This window comes from Atractosteus spatula, chromosome 1, assembly GCF_055471065.1.
Source record: "Atractosteus spatula isolate fAtrSpa1 chromosome 1, fAtrSpa1.hap1, whole genome shotgun sequence".
NCBI classification, from domain to species: Eukaryota; Metazoa; Chordata; class Actinopteri; order Semionotiformes; family Lepisosteidae; genus Atractosteus; species Atractosteus spatula.
In genome coordinates, this window is record NC_142706.1 from 14025790 (window position 1) to 14047317 (window position 21528).

The 21528-nt window shown below is 37.0% G+C and overlaps 1 protein-coding gene across 3 annotated transcripts in view; it reads right to left on the reverse strand.

Annotated features, from left to right (window-relative positions):
- Positions 1-434: 434 nt before the first annotated feature.
- The window catches only part of tet2 (tet methylcytosine dioxygenase 2), a 62074-nt gene continuing 40980 nt past the window's right edge, over positions 435-21528 (reverse strand). For 2 of the 3 annotated variants that reach the window (XM_088908350.1, XM_088908415.1), the window contains exons 3-10: positions 20217-20307; positions 19589-19682; positions 18077-18285; positions 8163-8313; positions 7710-7814; positions 7046-7183; positions 5314-5668; positions 435-4878 (exon numbers count right to left, since the gene is read on the reverse strand). In XM_088908350.1, the coding sequence (XP_088764476.1) occupies positions 3467-4878; positions 5314-5668; positions 7046-7183; positions 7710-7814; positions 8163-8313; positions 18077-18285; positions 19589-19682; positions 20217-20307 (2555 nt within the window). In that variant the 3' untranslated portion in view covers positions 435-3466. The remainder of the gene's footprint in view (positions 4879-5313; positions 5669-7045; positions 7184-7709; positions 7815-8162; positions 8314-18076; positions 18286-19588; positions 19683-20216; positions 20308-21528) is intronic. The other variant, XM_088908423.1, reaches the window with a different exon arrangement.

Consider the following 21528-nt stretch of genomic DNA (forward strand, 5'->3'; position numbering starts at 1 on the left):
CAACTAAACACTTGTGTTCGTGTCAACAAATTCTGTGTCACTCTGTGACGGGCTCCCATTCACTGATATGCTCTTAAACACACCAGACCACTAACTAAATGTGTTTTGTAGTGAACCAGTTATACCACCTGTGTTACATCAAAGTGAGCTTTTTTACAAATCTGCAAAACCCTAATCAGTGATCTGTTGTGACAGGCCAGTTGTTATTGGCCTGGCCTGCCACAAGCCTGCAGTATTTTAAGTGTTATTTTTGCTGTAATAAAAGTATGTGAGAATCAATGAGAATTTAAGGGTGCAAATTCCAATCCCATAGGAAATGAGAATGGTGAACTAATATAGTAAAATATAGTATCAAGGCAATGCAGAATTTTTCATGCTTAATGTTCTGCATTATATATGTAACCTTGCAAAGGTGATGTTCTGCAACACCAAGATAGTGCTTTAAATAAATATAAATTTTATTAAAAACACCCACATCTCAGCAATATCAGGAATGATATAATAAACAGCTTTCAAATAAACTGCATTCAGTACATTACATTACTTACAGTATTTATAACCATCCTTAGTTTTTTTTAAACATACCAAACATCTTGGAAACAAGGGAAGTGTAAAAAAAGGACAAAAGCAGTAAAATAACACAAGGAAACTTAAAACTTTAGTGTCTAACTGCTAAATGCCAACATGTGTACATAAACTGGTAGCTTAACAAGAGAGCTGTGCACTACTGTGGGTCAACCAAGCTCAGAAAGTCATTCAAGTATTGTTGACACCACTCGTAACACTTCAAGTATGGCTATGTTGATAACCCGAAGTAGTTTGTACTTTGATTCTTTCTCAATCACAGCCTGCTACTAAAGCTGGGTCCTGTACACCTTAAGTTACACTTTATTTTACAGATCCAGAGTTCTTTACAAATTCTTCTGTGTGATATAGCAGTAATGTAATATACAGCACTGTATGCCAGTTGCAGAAGCCAAAACGTTTTCCTTTTCTAACATTCTTCCAGATATTCAAAGCAAATTCAGGTTCATTTGGGCAGGTAGAAAACAAAACAATAATGATCTGATGTTTTCTCCTAAAAAAAGATGGGTCGCGGTTAAAAAAAAGATGACAAAATGTGTACCTATAAAAAAGGATTTAAAAACATACAAACAAAACAGTGTTGTATTTACAGTGTGGTATAATTTAAAACAGTTTTACTTTTATACATTTTGATTTTTTTCTCCAATTTTAAATTGTCATTTTTTTTATAAAGAAGTGCTTTCAGCAGAGATTACTATAAAAGAAAGGATAAGAGTGTCATGTTGCACACACCCACTCAACGTGTGTACAATTACTCAGCATCATTTTGATTGTAAATAAGGGGGTGGGGATTAAGCACAATATTATTGTTTAGTGGTTATAAATATATTTGCCTTATTTTACACAGATAGAAGGATGTGCATTTACTGCCGTAGTCTTTTGTCTTGATTACAGAGCAAATACATTATTGTTTACAAGGTAATATTTTTCCCTTTTATCAGCTCAGTGCATACTGTTTGTTCAAATTACTTCTTTAAAGGTAAACACAATGTACAAAACAGTAAGTATATTAAAACAATTGCCACCCTTTCACTGACAAAGATAGGTTTAGCTTTTAATAATATACCGTACTTGAAAAGAAAGGGATTAAGAATTGAGAAGCCAAATCCCTGAAGGAAATAAAAATATAAAATAAAAAGGATAAACATTAACACAGGCAATGTTGGCATACATGGAACATGAGCTGAAATATCCCTGATTTTGTTTTAAAATCAAATCTTGAATTTCAAGTTATACTTGCTAAGAGATCAAGTATGAAAAAGTAATGTCATATATTTTTTTCCTCTCTATAATCTTTAGGTTTTGTTGTTGTTTTTTGATGTTTGTGTGAAAGAGATGGTGTATAAAACTGTACAAACAATGCTTTAATATCATAATCCTATTGCCAAACTAGTTCTGAGGTATATGACAAGTAGGAAACATCATTCATAAGCCTTCTCACCACACAGTAAGAGTCTCACATTATACATGTAGATAGCAGGTCAAATAGCACCATTTTGAAATAAAATCAGCTCAAACCCAAAGAAATAATATTTTACAGTACTAAACTCTAAAGCGTAAATTCAGAAATGTTTGCAATTTAATTTACTGTACAAATTTTACTCTTTTTCAATTACTATTATTTTACACCTAAATTACAATGATTTAAAGACTCCACAGCAAGCCAGCTGCCTTTGAATCTGTTACAACTACTTATAGCTAACCCTGTTTTATGTTCTTTGCCCAGGCATTCCTCACCTCTTACGTTTGTGAGCGTAGAACATATTTATGTTGCCAAGTTATGTAACTATACATAAGTCTTTAATTTTTCAAAAGGACCTGCTGTGAATTCTTTTCTGATACCCATCATAGACAGTGGGCTAACCATTACAGAAAAATATTTAAACATGCTGGTCTTCAGTTTCGTTTGATAATATTACTCAAAAATGCACCATTTGAATGGCTCAGTAATGTATCCGAACTACAAAGATCTGTATTTTTTTTTCAATGTGACTTAAAAAAATAAGCACCATGTTAAGTGTTTCTGTAAAACCTTGTATATTATTGTATTAAAATTGTATATGTAGCCTGTCACATAAGGTTAAAGTACTAAATAAACGTTGATGCTTCTCTGGCATCTTACAGTTCAAAGGTGAATCTTTTAATTTAAAGGTATGATTTAATCCTTCAAAAAGTTTCACCTTAATCATACAAACTGCTTTAAAAGCACTAATAATCCAACATTTCATCGTTAAAGACCATTAATTTCAAATTTCTACATTTTAAATGCAGAAAACATCATTCAAAAACAATTAGATTGCTTGTTGAGTTTAGCCTTAAAACGTACAGACATTTTCACTGAATTTGAAGGCATTTAAATGGAAAATGTATATTAAAGACACTCTTTTTTTAGCACCATGAATTAAATAACCCAAGAAGTCAGTGTTTTATGCCAAGATTACATTTTCTATGTGTATGATAAATCTACAGTAAATCTATTTCATAACAATGATAAAATAAAACCCACCACAATTTAAATTTGTTTCCAGTATCATAAGTCCTGGTGTAGAGGACATGAAGCACCAGAGGTTTAGTACAGTATGTATCTTGCAAAAGTCAAAAGAAAAATACTGCTATAATGTCACCCCAGATTTAGTAAAGCTCATGTAGCAAAAGTTGTGACTGAGTAATGTGCATGTCTTCCAATTCATTTGTATTATTTCTTTGAATGTGGAACCTAAGCCATTGCATAGAATAATCAAACATTATTTTCAGGCAACCACACTTTTAGAATGAGCTTTACGCAACATGTGGCTACTTGTGCGATGAGGTTTTAACCTACTATAGCGCCTGTAGTTGTAAAATTAATCTGTTTTCTGATACAGTAAACCTGAATACAAAGCTAAATATACCGGTTGTAAGGCCCTGTTACCTTTGTAAAGGCATAGGGAGATGTATTGACAATGGAGTTGGTGGTACAGGAAACAGTTCGTTGTGTTAGGGTTTGGATGAAGCGTTTGTAGGGAGGTTCTGATTGGTCTAGCACCTCGGAATGTTCTCGCTTGATTTTCTTACTGCCGCTCTTGTTAGGCCCGTTATCAGAACCTTGCTTCTCAGATTCCTCTTCCTTCTCCCTGGCCTTTTCGGCCATCTTGGCTTCCCAAAGCGCCCACCCGTGCTTTGCTTCGTTCATGCTCTTGTGCTGGTAGAACACCAGCGAGATGCGAGTGGGGTGATTCCTGTCAGGGTTCTTCAGCGGGGTAGTCGCGTGGAGCTCCCTCTTGGCGCACTCGATGAGAATGGAGCCGTGGCTGGGTGCCACTGCCACACCCCCAATGTCGGGATCGAGGAAGTTGTGCTCACTGTCTGACCACACATCCTCATTCGACTCCTTGGGATTCTGTGCGCCGGGCGCTGGTTCACTGAGATTCCCCTGAAAATTCCCATTCGTTAACCCATATCCCAGTTGCGAGAGATTTGGACATTCGTTTCCAAGTGTTGGAAGCACCCGTGCTATTCCATTTGGGCCGTGCAAATTCACCTCTGTTTTATGTTGCATATGAAAACTGTCATGGACTGAACTGAACACTGAGGAATTCTGGACTAAATACGGGTTGGGATATCGATTGTACTGGTTGCCCTTGTTAACTGCTGCGTAGTCCAGATTTGGGCGAGTGGAAGGAGGTCGGGAAATGGCCTCATAAAACTGAGCCTCAGTTCCAGCGTTGGGACCAAAGGAGGGGTAGGGACCCATAGAATGAACATTGGGTCTCATGTTACAATTACCGTAACCATTGACTTGTATGTTGTGATCACCATACTGAGGTGAATAGTTAAGTCCATAGTGCTGATGGGGGTTGTACTGCTGTTGAGAGTAAAGCTGTGACAAACCAATTTTGCTCATGGTTTCTGGAGTTTGATGTCTGTATAAGTCAATATGCTTTGGATCTGAGGCAAAGTAGGGGTTGCAGTTGTCGACTGGCATGCTTCCATTGCATTGATATGCTGTGTGAAGGTTGCTGGGATTTAAAGAAGCAGGGTAAGAGTTCATAGGAGTTGATGCATTTAAATAGGAGTCTGCTGCACGCAGGGAGGTCGGGTAAGGGTTTGTGGGCGTGGTGGACTCTTGGTAAAGGTTTGCTGGCTGGGAAGTGCTTGGAAACTGATCTGTGGGGTTAGGAAATCTTTGAAAGCCGGATGGGTGAAGTGAATTGGGATGATTATTTAGATTATTCTTCTGTTGATGACTGCTGAGGGAGTTCTGCTGAGGGCCAAGGTGAGAGGACCCTATGTGACTTTGACCTGGATGAGAACCTGTAAACAGAGTGACAAGAAAACAACTATTGAGTAAGGAGTCTTGACTTATTTTTACTTCTTAGACTGGAGAGTAACTTAAATGAGAGTAGTGAATCTTTGATATATTGGTTCTAAAGGTAAGAAATGTTGTTTTAGATGGCATTCACAGAAATGCAGAGCAAATTCAATTAACACATGGAATACTATGGTAGGTAGTGCCATATTGTGTTTCTTAAATAAAGATTGTTCCTGTTTTTTGTAATTTTGAGATGTGGAGTGAAAATTCTTCCCAATAGAAAAAAACCCCATAAACTTTGAAACATTTTAACCGCTTCAGATTTTTCTGCTCAGTGGGTCTTAAGTGTTCCCCACAGGAATGCCAGTTTCTTGCCCCTGACCGTGTTGTAACAGCGCTAAATATCTCACCCTGATACGTCAGAGAAGAAGACACACCTGACATGGACATGGTTTGGCCACTGCTTTCGAAAGTGCTTTGCTTCATTCTTGCTTGCAAATTTCTCTCTGTCTTGGAGTTGGGTGTCTCTGGGTTTGAAGGCTTATTTGCTGCTGCTCTCTTGGCCTCCATCTTCTTCTGGCGACACGTCTTGGCTGGTTCGGCAAGCATGCGCACTTGCCGGCGGAATGAACTTAGGACCTGGATGGCACACGTCTTCATTTTCTCCCGCTGCGCTTCTTCGCTGCCAAACTCGTCAGTTGAGGAGATTTTATACAAGGGCAGTACATGGAGCTGTTCGTCTTCTGGTATCTTTCCAATCTCTCGATTGTCTTCTTTAGTTAGAGTACATACCTGCATGGGGTACAAATGGAAGTTTTACTTTTGAACTTTTTAAGAGGTCAGCCCTGTAATTCCTTAGCTGAATGCATAGCGGAAAGACGCAGGGACAAGAGTTGGCATCATGTATCCAAAACAGGGGTTTGCCACTGGGTGGCATAATAAATAAAATTGTTTTCAAACTATTTTTAGATCTTAAATGTTTAACGAACTTTCTCACAGCAAGGATAGTTGAACAGCTATACTGAATTAAATAGTGCAGGTTACAAGACATGTTATTAAGTTGATTCTTTACTAATGTCATTTTCTTAAAATATGATTTGTTGGTCTAACAGACCACGTATCTGTTTAACAAATGACTCTACTTCTATCATTTTCATTTGTTGCACATCTGAAATCAAACCACTGGGTCTGGAAAAAGACATACCAGTTAAAATATCAGTTGTCTAAATTTATTGAGGCCTTTCATATAAACCCAATGTAGCAAAACCTCAGCCGTAGTGAGGTGTATGTTTTGGAAAATGTGCAATCTACAAAAATGCTATGTGAAAATCGAACTTCCAATAGGAAAAATAAAGACTAAAATTTGACTTTAATTAGCCTATAGAACATAACAAAATAAGTTATAAAATGTTCATACAATATTACGAAAACTCACATACTGTATGATATTGACTTTATTTTCTTTTCACTTTTCTTAATATACTTTATGGTTAACGCCATAAAGAGGACATACATAGGGGAAGCTAACTTGTACCAGATAAAATGCCAAATTGTCAATAATGACGTGAAAAATATCATCCCTATGTTTTGATTGGAGATCCTGAAAGATTCCTATTAAGCATTATTTCAATTTCAGGCCCTAAAGACACTGCATGTATACTCTTCGTGTTTCAGTGTTGCAGTCATTTCTAGGAATAAACATGAAACATGATCAGATGTTTAATGGATTTATTGGAAGAATCTCATATTGATTTATCCAGGTAAAGGATTATTTTTTATGAAAAAAATATGTGGAAAGACACCGTAACAGAGTAAAAATAGTGTCTCAAGAACATAGCATTGAAATAGTATTGTGTATGCATGAAGAAATGGATACATTTTTATTCTGGGGATAAGGTTCCATATTTTTGTCTCTAACATAACATGTAGTGACAAGGTGATCTCTGGTGGAATTGTAAATCTTTAATTTGTATACAGATCTCACTGAATGGCTCCATGCAACTATGAATAGAGAGTCATAGACATCTTGTAAACTGTCTCCTGATCTCGAAAGGAAATATCTTAATCATTCAAGAATTAACAGATTTTATTTTCATTGTTTTGACATTATTGCTCTGATGTTTGGGAGCCCCTTGGTGTAGGAACACTCTTTGTTCACAACGTACTCACCAGCGTACTGCCACTCTGCATGTTGTGCAGATCCCTGTGAGCGTGAGCGCAGAAGTCCAAACAGGCAGTCACACCTGAGAACGGACGCCCCTCTTTCAGCCCCAGGCGACAATCTAACGCTCTGTGTTCATATTCAACCTGAAAAATAAAAAGGCAATCTAGACAACTTTGGAAAGCATATCCTACAGAGGCAACTAACTGATCTGATCCATCCAACACTCCGTTACACACTTGAACTCTTAATTGCCTTAATTTGATTGAACCGTTGGACCGTTTTTAATTCTTAAGGATGCCACAAAGTAAAATCACATCTCACACCAGGAAAACCAAACATGCAAACATCCCAATCAATTAGGTTGATTCAATTAGGTAAATATTCAAATGAATCAAAATCAGCACCGGGGTATTGGGGACTCCTGTTAGATCATGCAGCAATGGGGAAATGTGTAGACAGGGAATTTTTGGTTCAGCATGTATTGTTAATTAAAATGTATTTCCTTTCATTTAGTGTTAACTCAATTAACCTCTTATTCAACTTTTTCATGTAGCTAGGCCATATAGGTGTGGTATGCACCACGGAAATAAATAAATTAGAAGGTAAATCTATATAAGGAAATCTATATAAGGAACAATTAAAACTGACATTGAAACCACTGTTTCATACCTGGTTTCCATAAGCCTCGGGTGCCATCTTTTTGTAAGCAGGTGCCATTAATGTTGCCAAATTCTGTAGATTTTGCTCCAGCCTTTCTTCCTGTGTAAAACCAAACTTTTAACACTGAAAATTTAGCTATGGCTGTAAGCAGTACATGCTTAAAACATAAAACCTTGATGTTAATATTTGTAAATGTTAGCAGTTGTTTTCCACTCTAGAAGCCAAAACAGAATCACATAGTTCAAAAGAGCAAAGCAGGTCCAGGCTTTAATTTTACTTTCTTTTTGTTTATATTTATATTACAATTACAGATGCAGACTAACTAAAAAGTAAAGAGGCAAGTTAATGAATGAAAATCAGGTTTTTGTCATGAGATGGACTTGAACTTATGGCTGTCATTGTTTAGTATTACATTGTGTAGCTAAGAGCCATTAAAAAAAAATATTCTAGTATCCTACCCACCTCTTTAGGGTCATCTCCAAGAAGTTTGAATTTCCTTGGAACTTTGCTCCTGGCAAATTTACAGCCATTGTAGTACATGCTCCATGAGCACCCAAAGGAAAAGGAGGCTCCGCAAGTTTCTGAATCCCATCCTTGACAAGCACATGTCCTCCTAGAAAGTGAATCAACGGCATATTGTAAATAGCATCTCTAAAAGTCTTTCTTTCGTTTGAAGCCTTTTGCATTCAGCAATTTCCCTCACGGGATCAATAAAGTATCTATCTATCATTCGGTATGGGGTGGGTTACATATAGTTTTTTCTAGTTTATGAGCTCTAAGTGGCTCTGTAAATAAAGCTCACAGCGTGCTGAGGTTCTGTAGTTACCAAGAGTATGTTGCATTTGCTAAATCATATCTATGTTGTCGGCTGCACACTAGGAATGGAGTTGAGGCACAAAACTAAATCGTTTTTGGTTTGGAACTAATTTGACTTTTGACCCAACGTTTTATATGGTCTTTTTTCACTGGCAGGGGCATTAATTAGGTGACTTTTGAGTGATCCACTATTTGTTTATTCTGCCAGACTCAATAGTATGCCTTGTCTCTGCAGCTTCCAGAGGGATTGATCAACATGGGAAGTCAGGTTTGTTTTAATTAATAATCAGATGAACTGAACATTTTGTCACATTCCTGTTCAATGGTAAAATAAGGGAAATAATTTGAAAATGTAGGTACTGCCCACACCATGTATATGTGGGCTTCACAGATAAGCGTGATGTAGTCCTCACAGATATTTACATAATTTTTATCAGTTTCAGTCCTGTAACTGAACGTAACTGTGACTTAAACATTATGAGTTAAAGTCTATATATTCATTCTGTTGATTCACTTCTTGGTCTTTTGGTTATGATCAACAATAGAGTCAATCAGCACTTAATTTTAAAGTGTAATTTTAAAATCTCACTAACTTTCTGGATCTGCTAGATTTCAAAATATGCATGACAGAAAATATTATAGAGGGAATGTGGATCAGGAAGAGTTAAGGTCGAAATCCAGGACTGTTGGTGGTCCTCTAGTATAGTACACGACTCTAAACAGTATTTCAATTATTCTTTCTAAAAAGAACTATGGGATAGCATGGGACAATTATACCCTCTAACCACCACCCCAATACTTTCAGTAAGATTTCTTATTAATTATTCATTTCTTGGTAATAAATTCCTGGAGAATTTAAAGAAAATTAAGCCCCGAGAGACTGCAGACAAAGGGCATGAAAGGCTTCATTAACATTTTGAAGACAACTACGCCTTTCATGTAGAACTCTCATTGACCTAATGCACTGGGAATGTCATCTTATTTTACATGCATGTGATTCTGAGACAGCTTTACTGGCCTACTTTCGTTAATAGAAGACCTTTTACAAAAATGTTTCAAATTTCAATAAACTATATCATGTGCTGTTCTGCAGATGAATGTCTGTTAAGTTGGCATACCATTTTTATTGCTTGACACATACAGATGCAGCCATTCAAAGTGCGCGGTACAGACACCGCGGTACAGATACCGCAGGTATGATGACACGGGATACCGCGGTGCGTGATTGGTTGACTGACAGGGGCACTCGTGGTCCGTTGGTCTGTCGTAGAAAGACTTACTGTAAACGTCTTTACTGTGCCCGTTGTAGATATTGAATTTTACCACTGAAGGGAAATCTTAGTAGCTGAGCATAAAAAGAATAGGAGCATACTGTAACGCGTGTGAAGGCCATAAACGATATTAATTTTGGAACGTAAACATACAGTATATAGCTGGTCTTGGTACTTTAAAGAAAAAAATACACACCGGTATTCCATTTCTCCCTAAACATTGTAAGCTTCGAAGTCTTTAACTAACGTGATACCGGAGTCAACAAGCATACTTTTAGAATTTGATTAAAAGGGAATATAATATGGAATCGCGTATCTCAAGAATTTAATAACGGTATGATTATATCCGTGTACTGCGGCAGGGCTGTGTAGGGCTGTTTCGCCTGCCTGATCATGCGAGCTCTCTTGTAGCCTACTGGTCTAGGTGCGTGACTACCAACTGGTAGGTTGTGTGTTTGAATCCAGCTGGTGCTGGACTTTTATTTTAACAAACATTTCTTCGAAAAAATAGGTAAGCGATATTATGGACAATCAGTTGACTTTTATATTTCAAAATATCGCAACATGATCGATATTTGCGATATTTTGAACATATCTTCCCTTCTGACAGCGGTTCCCGCTTCTATTGTGTGTGTGTGTGCAACAGTAAATTTTTATAGAGAAATGGAGGCTGGACAGTATGCGTTACAATATAAACATTTATATTGATTTAAATCGTGTTCTGATTTAAATCGCAAACGTGTGTTTAATTATGTGTTTTTAATCATAATCAGGCTAATGCATTTCTACATTTTCTGTATGAACCAGCTTAGAGGTTCATACAGAAAGACAGCTTGTGTTTAAATTGAGTGTAAGGTAATTTATGCTTCTAAAGTCATGGTCAGTATTATTGTACTGTGCTGTACTGTGTCACATTATTTTATAGCGTTTTTATTGCGTTATTAAATCCGGTGGCGCTGTGTTAGTTTCCTGACTCACATTATTTAAACTACCACACTGATCATTCATCTCTAAATAAACTTTATTTTATATAGCGTTTTAAGCGATTAGGTAATTAGATTGCTCATAAACCTAATCGCTTTTTCTACATAAACACAGCGTGATTGCTCTCTGAAAATGCTTTTCCTTTATTTTTAAAGTAGGCTCAGATTTCAACTATAGATCGTATTATTATAAACTTTCTTGGAAAAATGTATTTTATGTAAACCATGTTTGCTATTAATTCATTTAGGGCTAAAATACGTTCATTGTCTTCCAATCGAGTCGAGTTGACATTGGAAGCCTGCCACACCCGGACTGTTAAACCAACGCATTAGCACGTCAAAGCCCATTGAGCCAGTACTGGCTTTAGTACCCCCCCCCTTCTCCCCTCAATTCAATTCAATTCAAGGTGTTTTATTTGCATGACAGATGGGTACAAGCAGTGTTGGGTATGTATATTGTAACGCTTACAGCAGACAGGCACTGTGTAGGAGCCGACGCACCAGAGCAGCGCCTGCATTTATAACTTAGTTTTTAAAATTAGTCAAGCAATACGAAGCATCTCCTTTTACTTAGTGCCTGAGCATACTGCAACGCGTGTGAAGCCCATAAACGATATTAATTTTGGAACTTAAACATACAGTATATGGCTGGTCTCGGTACTTTAAAGAAAACATACACACCAGTATTCCATTTCTCCCTAAACATTTTAAGCATCGAAGTCTTTAACTAACGCGATACCGGAGTCAACAAGCATACTTTTAGAATTTGATTAAAAGGGAATATAATATGGAATCGCGTATCTCCAGAATTTAAAGACCAGACAATCGCAAACTCGTTTTCAATAAAATTATTTTATTCATTCAGCAGTTTGTGAGAGGGACATCCAGCAGGGAGAGACACACACACCGGTTTTCATTGACAACATTGTTTTTTTTTCAATTCCTCTTGTCTAACAGGAATGTTTTGTTTGTGGACAGACTGTTAGACAAGAGGAAAAGACCGCCTCCTCCTACGAAGCATTTCGTTGATCCGATCACGAATTCTTTTCCAGTCGTACGCAGCAAGGGTTGAGAATCTCCGATTCACCATCGTACTAATGGTTTCCCGGAGATTGCAAGGCAAGGCACTTTTGCCTCTGGACCCATCGAAATTTACAGACGTGGTCCACCCCCAGTAAATTTCAAAAGTCACAAGATTTCGAAACACGAGGGCGGCGTAGCGGTCGGCTCTTGCTTTCCCATCTATGCCGATGCACTGCAAGTACAACCCCCCCTCCATCTCCTGGGTGATGGGTAGCAGTTGGACATCTGGGAGAATTATTCGTCCCACTGGCATCTGTGAATTCCGCTGTGCTTCCTGGGGGGAGATAGCCGGCGGGGACAGCATCAACAGAGTCCTGCGCGGTGGTGAACTGAGAGGCCGGGATGGAGTTTTTTAATTTGTTAGACAAATTTCCTCTTGTCTAACAGTCTGTCCACAAACAAAACATTCCTGTTAGACAAGAGGAATTGAAAAAAAAACAATGTTGTCAATGAAAACCGGTGTGTGTGTCTCTCCCTGCTGGATGTCCCTCTCACAAACTGCTGAATGAATAAAATAATTTTATTGAAAACGAGTTTGCGATTGTCTGGTCTTTAAATTCTGGAGATACGCGATTCCATATTATATTCCCTTTTAATCAAATTCTAAAAGTATGCTTGTTGACTCCGGTATCGCGTTAGTTAAAGACTTCGATGCTTAAAATGTTTAGGGAGAAATAATTTAATTTTGAAAGCCACTGAGACATCAGGTACTACTGTTGTATTTATGAAAAAGAAACAAAACAAAAAACATACTAACAACTGTGCCATCCTACTCCTTAGTTAATACATTTTATTATTCATAAACAGTTAACATTGTTAGCAAAATATTTTGAATTATATTTAACCCTATTTTTTCTTTAGTTTTGTATTTAACTTATTATATGATAGTCAGACTTAATGTATATTTGAACAATGAAAATATATTTTTACAAGATTTTACATTAAGCACTTAAAATTAATATGGTTAATAAAAGTAAACTGTAACATGCTGTAACAAGATCGGTTAAACTGCGAAGAAAATGCTTTCAGAGAAAATGTTTCAGGTGTGAAGAACATAGATCTCCAATGCAATTTCAACCAAACCTGTTCCCACACACCCTGCCCCCACTACCATTAGAATATACACAAACATTTTAGCATTTCATTCTGAGCAGAAGACCCTCACACCTGAAGAGTGCTGGCTGTGACGAATTAAACCAGTTTTTCCGGTTTCAATCACAGACCATGTGACATGGGACTCAGTAAACTAACAGCGCCACTGGATTTGATAATACCTAACCAAAATCCGCAATATGGAAACAGAACCTGTGTGATTGTTGATAGATGATGTACTCGTAACATTTTTTCAAGACGAACTACAACATTTAAAAAATGACTTGTATGTACTTGATATCTCTAATCAATCCATGGCTCCCAGCACAAAACGAAAGTAAAACGCATACCGTTTCGCGCTTCTTATTAGTTGCTCAAAAGTAATTTGACCGTATGAAATGCATAATATAAACCTAGAAACATATACGTGAGCAGTACTTAAGCACTGTAGTATCGGTGTTAAGACATACCTCTCAAATACTGTAAATCAAGTTAAAAATATCTCAAGACCGATTCTGGTCGTAATGAAACCATGTTTCGTGTATGTTTTCTTTTTCATCTTGAAATAACTCATTTCTAAATACCTTTTTCACTGTTAACATCTTGCAGCAACTTTGCGACAAAATATACACTCTGACAGTTCATCCTGCTACCAACATTAAATAAAACAAATCTTAAGATTTCTATATTTATGTCTTTATTTAGTGGTTTCATTAGTGACAAAGGCTAAACTTTCTTGGAAAAATGTATTTTATGTGTTGCAGAAAAAACTGACTTGCTTTAACAAAATATGTTTACAAATCCTTTCACCTGGCATTTTCGTAGTTAGAAATTATGGAACGCTCTGTTAAAAGCAAGGGAGTTTTTATGTCCGTTGCAGTTCTTTTGCAACATGAATATAATTATATCGTTATTAATTTCTTGAGATACGCGATTCCATATTATATTCCCTTTTAATCAAATTCTAAAAGTATGCTTGTTGACTCCGGTATCACGTTAGTTAAAGACTTCGAAGCTTACAATGTTTAGGGAGAAATGGAATACTGGTGTGTATTTTTTTCTTTAAAGTACCAAGACCAGCCATATACTGTATGTTTATGTTAAGATTTCCCTTCAGTGGTAAAATTAGATATGAATATTCAATACTTAAACGGGCACAGTTAAGACATTAAATATACATATACATATTGTATACAGTACAGTTTGCATACGGTAATATGTTTATGTTACGTGATTAAAAAATAAATAAATAAAACTGGAAGGTACAGCACCAGCTGGATTTGTACACACAACCTGCCAGTTGGTAGTCACTCACCTAGACCAGTAGGCTACAAGACAGCTCGCATGAACAAGCAGGCGAAACAGCCCTACACAGCCCTGCCGCAGTACACGGATATAATCATACCGTTATTAATTTCTTGAGATACGTGATTCCATATTATATTCCCTTTTAATCAAATTCTAAAAGTATGCTTGTTGACTCCGGTATCACGTTAGTTAAAGACTTCGAAGCTTACAATGTTTAGGGAGAAATGGAATACCGGTGTGTATTTTTCCTTGTGATATTTTAAGCTCTAGTTGAATGATAGGTGTCGCATTTTAAATCATTTTCGTAGCTAGAAATTATGAAACGCCCTGTTAAAAGCAAGGAAGTTTTTATGCCCGTTGAAGTAAAACAAAATGCCTGGCAAAGTATGGCTTGGACAGATTCCAAGTGCTTGTACAAATGTGCTAAAGAAATTATACTTTGAGTATACAGCTTGTCCAAAGTCATCCATTATTAATACTATTAGTAATATCTTCAGTAAAGGCTTTGATATTTCTGATAAAGGTAGGTTGTGTACTTTTGTCCAACTGAGCAATCTTGCTTTCATAAAATATACCAACATTTTAATGACTGATGATTAACATGCTGTAATACACAGTTCAAAATTAAAGGCTCAAATGCTGTACATGAGAGGTTTAGCTCCCCCTGGCGGTTTTACAAGGCGACGCCGGATAGTTAACCACGTGACACCACGTTAACTGCGTCATACCGCGTGATACTGTGACACGCCCACCGGGGTATGCCGCGAAATACCTCACGCATTTTGAATGGCTGCATCTGTATGGTGAAATTTGAAGTATATTACAACTTTTTATTTATATTTAACATTTGCTCTACTACAGTATTTCTAACACAAGATACTCTTACCCAATTTTCAGAAGCCAAAAATGACATTTAAGAGACAGCCTGTGCTTTATGTTATGGGATTTCCATCCATCCATTTTAGGTTCATGGGGGAGCTGAAGCCTGTCCCAACAAGAAATGGGCACAAGGCAGGATATGGGATGTGTGTCCTTCACAGGGCACTTAAAAACACAAACACGCACACTCACACCTGGGCCAATTCCCAGGAGCCAATTAATAACACCTTACTGTCCTGTCACATTACTTGCTTCATCTAATTTCTAAAAACCTCTTTAAAATCTTTCACAAATAAGCTCAATTACATCCAGCACCACATTCTAACCTCTTCTCATGCTTCTAAAATACCACATCTTGCTGGTTCTCCTGTTTTGCAATTTGCACAATTTACACCTGTGTGTGTTATTGAATTAATCTCTGTTTGTTGGACCCTATTCCGTTTGGTTTATCTTGACTTGTTTATCTGACCTTTGCCCCTTGGTGCTCAACATAATACATAACTGAGCTCTGGCATGGTGCCTGGAGCTTTTAAACTGCTTCAGTTATGTCCATGCTTGAATACCTTATATGGCTTTGGATAATGTGAATAATGTCTATTGTTGTTGGCACAAATCCAGTATTTGTATCCTTGCAAAAATATTAGAATGTGCCTGGTTTTAAAGTCCACACCATGACCCTCCCTGTGAAACAATGGGTAACGTAGAGTCAGCATCAAAAGGGTAAAGTAAGGAAGGACTCCTTCAATTCCAGTGCTGCATCAGTAACCAGGAAGGCATGTTAGAATTCATGCATCCTGCATACTCAGGGAGAGGCTTAAAGGCAGAAGAAGCAGAAGATTTACTAGCTGAAACATCTATTCTGGCAGACAGACTACAGCAGCATGAAACCACCAAAAGCCTCAATCTTCATGCCATTGGGTCAAGATCGCATTCTGCCAAGATATATAAGTTGGACTGAAACTGTTTCTTCATAGTAAAAGATGCCATGTATTCCTTCATAGACACACTATACAAATCCTTTGGCCAACAAGTTGAAGTTGGAAGAGACGGTATGACTAATACAGAAGGAGATGGAAATGTCCACTCTAATGGTATTCTTCTCATTAACAAATATGTTGAGTAGCTTCCTGAATTTGCAGAAAAAACACAAACATACCCAAAACATCCTGGCAAAATCGATTGTCAAACCACTGACACTTTTAGACACATTTCACAAATACCTGCGAAGAAGCAATGGGATTTAATGCCACAAAAGATGCCAAAAGTGACCAGAAGATCAATGATCAATGATCTTACTGATCATAAGTGCGAGTCTTTCTGTGAATGACAGTGACCCAACATCCAAGCAGAAGAAGATGGATCACCAAAAGCAGAGACACAGAATCAAAGGAGAACCTCTGACATGAGGAACAGGTAATTCAATATTTTGCAGACAAAAATTTTATCTGTAGTTTTTTTACTGCCTCAAGAACAATTTATGGCACAAATATCCATGAACCAGTCTCTTTAGATCAAAAAGGAAGGGACAGGACTGACCAAGGAAAAGGAGGCAGTCAAATGTCATTGCAAGCAACATCTTTTAAAGATCTGTTCAATGAAGAATCCACTGTAATCACTAATATATTCAGGTTCATCCAGTGATGCTCAATTAGACAAAAGCCTGGAACTCTACCAGTACTTAATAAGGTGATGAAACTATTTAAATTAAGAACAACCAAATGGCATGACGTGAATACAACAGCTGCTCCATCTGTCTCAGAGCATTTGGAACTCTTTAGGTTTGGATTTAAACAATTACACAGCTTTGTTGTTCATGATGATGACAGATGATTTGGGAACTATATCTTAATTTTCTTAGACCTCAGTGCTATACTTGATACTGTAAATCATGATATTCTATTTAATTGGCTACAGGGTTTGTCATCTCTGAAACTGCCCTTAAAGCACTGACATTCTCTCTCTTGCTGGAACATCTCTGTCTTTGGAGATGTACGACTCTATAATAGGCCCTCTGCTACCTAATATCTGCATATTTCCTCTCAGTCACATACTAAACTTACATGGTATGAATTGTCACTTCTGACCTGTAAACCCACTAAACCTAATACTGAGGTAGCTGATTTACTATTCTCTGATTGTACTTACTGTATATAAAAAAATTGGATGACAGCAATATCTTCAACGTGTTAAGACTTAGACTATTTTATTGGGTCCTTACCTTCAGTTATATAAAACCAATACTAAAACCTTGAAGACATGAATTTTGACACAATTTTGATGGATATTCACAAACACAATATTTTCACTTTGCACTGCAGAGGCATTATTTGTCTATGTCCCTGAGTCACGTTTCTCAGTAATTTTTTATTTTATTTTGACTTATTTTTGTACTGTGTTTGAATTTGAGTGCTTTGTTTTTAATTAATAAATTATTGTCTATTTTGAAAATCGTCCTGGATAAAAGTGTCTACTTAGTAAATTTATAATGTTATTGAAATATGAGATTTTTATGTATTGTAACGATTGCTTATAAAGGCACTACTTAAAAAGGTCTACAGTTAATACTTTATTGTGCTTCAGTTATAATTTATTGAGAAAAATCAAATTCTTTCTCATAGAAAAGTTTGGAGTAGAGTGAGCATTTTTAGTTGCCTTTTAATATTTTTTGTGAAGTTCGATTTTTTATGAAGATGATTTTAGTTTTTTTCAGCCCATGAGATGCCTGATAAAAGGCTTAACACCAAGCCAAGCCAGGCATGCTTTTTAAATCAGAACTGTCATGAATGACACAAACAAAGCTGCGCTGTCTTGCGATAGATCTTTTCGGTTCTTCTACAGAAACATCGATGAGTATTTAAATCACCAAAAATGGGAGAAAATAAAATGGGAGAAGAGATTCTGTTGGCAGACAGGCTGGAGAAAGATGAAGAAAAGTGCCCCTTACTCTTCGTTCAGTGCGCATCTCCGGTTTGTGAGAGCCCCGTGCTTCTTCAAGGTTTGGCTTAGCTCGGAGTAGAGCCTGTCAGCCAGAGTGGGGGAGATGCCCTCCCAGATGAGGATGAGCACCACGATGGTTGCCGTGCTGCAGCTGTGCCCGGCACGCTCCCTCACCAGCACCAGCAGCTTCTCCTCCACCCCGCTCCGACGTATGACCTGCAAGAGGAAGGCCGAAGCTGGTGCTCAGTGTAAGGAGGTATTCTGGGAACCCTGTTCAGGAGAAAACTCCAGGTGATCCTTAAATCTGTGGGTGGCACTGTGACTAAGGATCTGTGCCTGTGACTGGAAGGTTGCTGGTTCAAATCCTGCAGCTGGCAGAGGAATCCTACTTGGCAGAGCCCCTGCGCAAGGCCCTTAACCCCAGCTGCTCCAGGGGCACAGTATATAGTAAATGGCTAACTGTGTGCTTTGACCCCAAGCTTCTCTCTCCCTATTTCTGTGCCTGTGTGTCTCATTGAGAGCAAGTTGGGGTATGTGCAAGAAATTGTATATGGCTAATAAAGGGGTCTTATCTTCAATACTTAATTTGGGTGTATTGTACAGAGCAGTCTTAGTTCAGAAACCATTCAAAAATCCACTTGCACGCCTCTGAAATTTTCTCATTTTTGTTTTGGCCTGTGGAAGGCTTTCAGATGGCTCCTGTTTTTTTTTTTAGTGGCTCATAAATATGTGAATTAAACCTTAATGGTAGGCAACAAAGCCCTCAAAGAGCTCTTAAAGCGCTCACCCCCCCCCAAGAACTACTTATACAGTATGTTGTGCCTACAAGAGTTGAAACAAAACTTACAAGAGACATACTCTCTCTTGTGATTTTGCTTTTTGAAAGTTACAAATTAATTTGCCACCTGTTGAGCACTCTTTTCTGAAAGAATTATTTTCATCCTTTTATCTTACAAATTCCTTTTGCCACTTTAGTTTTGAGATTATTTTCATTATTATCTTAAAAACTACTGGTTTAACTTGTCTTTATAATCTGTGCAAGCCTTTGATTGAAAGTGCTTTTTAAGTCAGACTCTACTTTTACAAGATATGGCTCATCTTTGGACTTTGCGAAGCTACTGATTCAAAGGTGGATTTAAATTTGGGTTATGATGTTTGCTCAGATAGGGTCACTCTGAGTAGATGAAACATTGTTTTTCCCAGTTTCTGTCAAAAGTGCAGAGTAATGTCAAGACAATACTCCCTGTTTTCACTAGTCTAAATGGCGATTTTTTTAATTGTTTAAAGAAATTATTTTTTTTATAAAGCTGACACTTCTTTTCAAAGTGACACATTTGTACCCATTTATACTGCTGAGTATTTTACTGGAGCAATTAAGGTTGAACAGCAGTGTCTCAGCACTCAACTTAATTTCTAAATATTTCCTGGACAGCATAATATTTAGCCAATGTACTGTATACTTCAATAAAGCACAGCTAAGTGCTGGTGTGGGAAAAAATGATACATAAAACTGCCTTACCCATTTGGCAATGGGACATCCCTGTGTGCTTTTACCCTCTTTGCCAGTGTACACCACTTTTTCAATCCTGATGGCTTTGCCTGTTTGGCCAAACCTTTCAAAAAATATGAAGCACATATAAAAATCAGTGTTTTTGAATATTACCTTCAAGTCTGTGACATGTAGAAATCTCGCTAGGACACATGCTCATAGCCACGTGAAATACTGTTGTAATATGTCCTCTTCTGAGTGACTCATCCTGTATTTTGGACTGGCCCAGACTGTCAGCAACTGCTGGTTTAGGGATCACAAGAGGGCTGAATTCCATGCCCATGCTGGATGTCAGTTTGTATATGATCATTTTCATGTCACAATGGTTATGGTTATTGTTTTAATTAATATATAACTTCCAATTGACATTTTTATAGGTAAAATTGAATGTTGTTCATTATATTGAATTCTACCCAAATTATATTACTCTATATTTTCATGAAGTCGTGATCTGGTTTGGTTAGTTCTTTTATTTACAAATTCATAATATGTGTACATTTTTGTTATTGCGCTCTTTTGTCAGATCGCCGCACAGCAGCTGTTTAACGAATAAATCACTTTTTATCTATTTAGATAATATGCTAATTTCACATTTTACCTTTTTTCCATGATTTCTCTGATTCCCGCTACATTTGGAGCTGCCCCCAGGTGAGTATAGTAAGGGCCTTCATCTTTCTCGCAGAGTTGTTCTAGTAGGAGACAAAAAATTGTAATTAACGATTTATAGTGATTTATATCACTGTAGAATAATGTAATAATATACAGTATTACCATACAGAAAAAAACACATAATACACATTTAAATTAGACATTTCTTACATGTTGCTTGGGCACTAACCATTACAGGACGAAGCAATGCAAAATTAGATCAAAGAAAGTGAGGAATCTGTGGAGATATATTTAGTTCTGCCTCTACGTGGCATTGTTTTAAATAAACTATCATCAGAACACACAGAACTGGTAGAATGTCTAATCATCTCTCTATAGTACTTCAGTGAATGGCAAGGGGTTTCAATTTGGAGTGTTAAGAATTGTAAAAAACAATTTAATTGTGGCCTGACATCAAAGGTGCTCAAGTGCATGCTATTGTGTATTTTTTCTGTTTTGTTAGAAATAGTTCTACAACAGAATTCACAACCTAGTCTGTATTTTCTTTTTGTTTTTGTTTTTTTGTTGCAGTTTTAATACGTTTGTGGTAATATTTGGAGATCAAGATCATCAGCATTGGCAATAAATGGATTACCCATTTTTATTTAAACGAATATACCCCCCATGAAAGTAATTTCAAATAGCAAAAGATCTAAAAATTACATTTTGGTCAAATTGATTCTTCTTTTATAAGTACTAAATTCAATTAGTTGATGGCATTGCTGATCATATGAACATCTGTTTTTTTGTGCAAGAAGATGATTTATCTATGAAGAAAATAACTATGCCTGTCTTTTTGTTTCATTTTGTTATTTAAAAGCATGTTGAGCTGAAAGGTGCTACAGCATATAAAATAAAGGTTATCACTATTAATTTTTCATATAAAACTACAGAATATTTGAAAAGGCATAAGAATTATTTTTCTACCTTTCTGCCTGTTTGTACATAATTCCCAAACCAAGCTGGTATCTCTCTGAAAAGCCTTTATACTGTACATTCAGAATTCAGTCTTGTGAATATGTGTCAAACAAGTACATTATGTAAGGTAATCAGGTCATAAGATATTAAACATGTATAGGACTTCCAGTCCCATAAAGTTGCACCTCAATGCATCATAAACTGCCTGAGGTGACTAGAAAATCGTATCTTAACTGATCACATCTGACTGTATATAATGGGCTTAACTGCCTCATTGACCTGTCTGAAAATGAAAGAAATGTGCTTCTGGGTTTCATCTTGCTGTCTAGGATAACCCAGCTCAT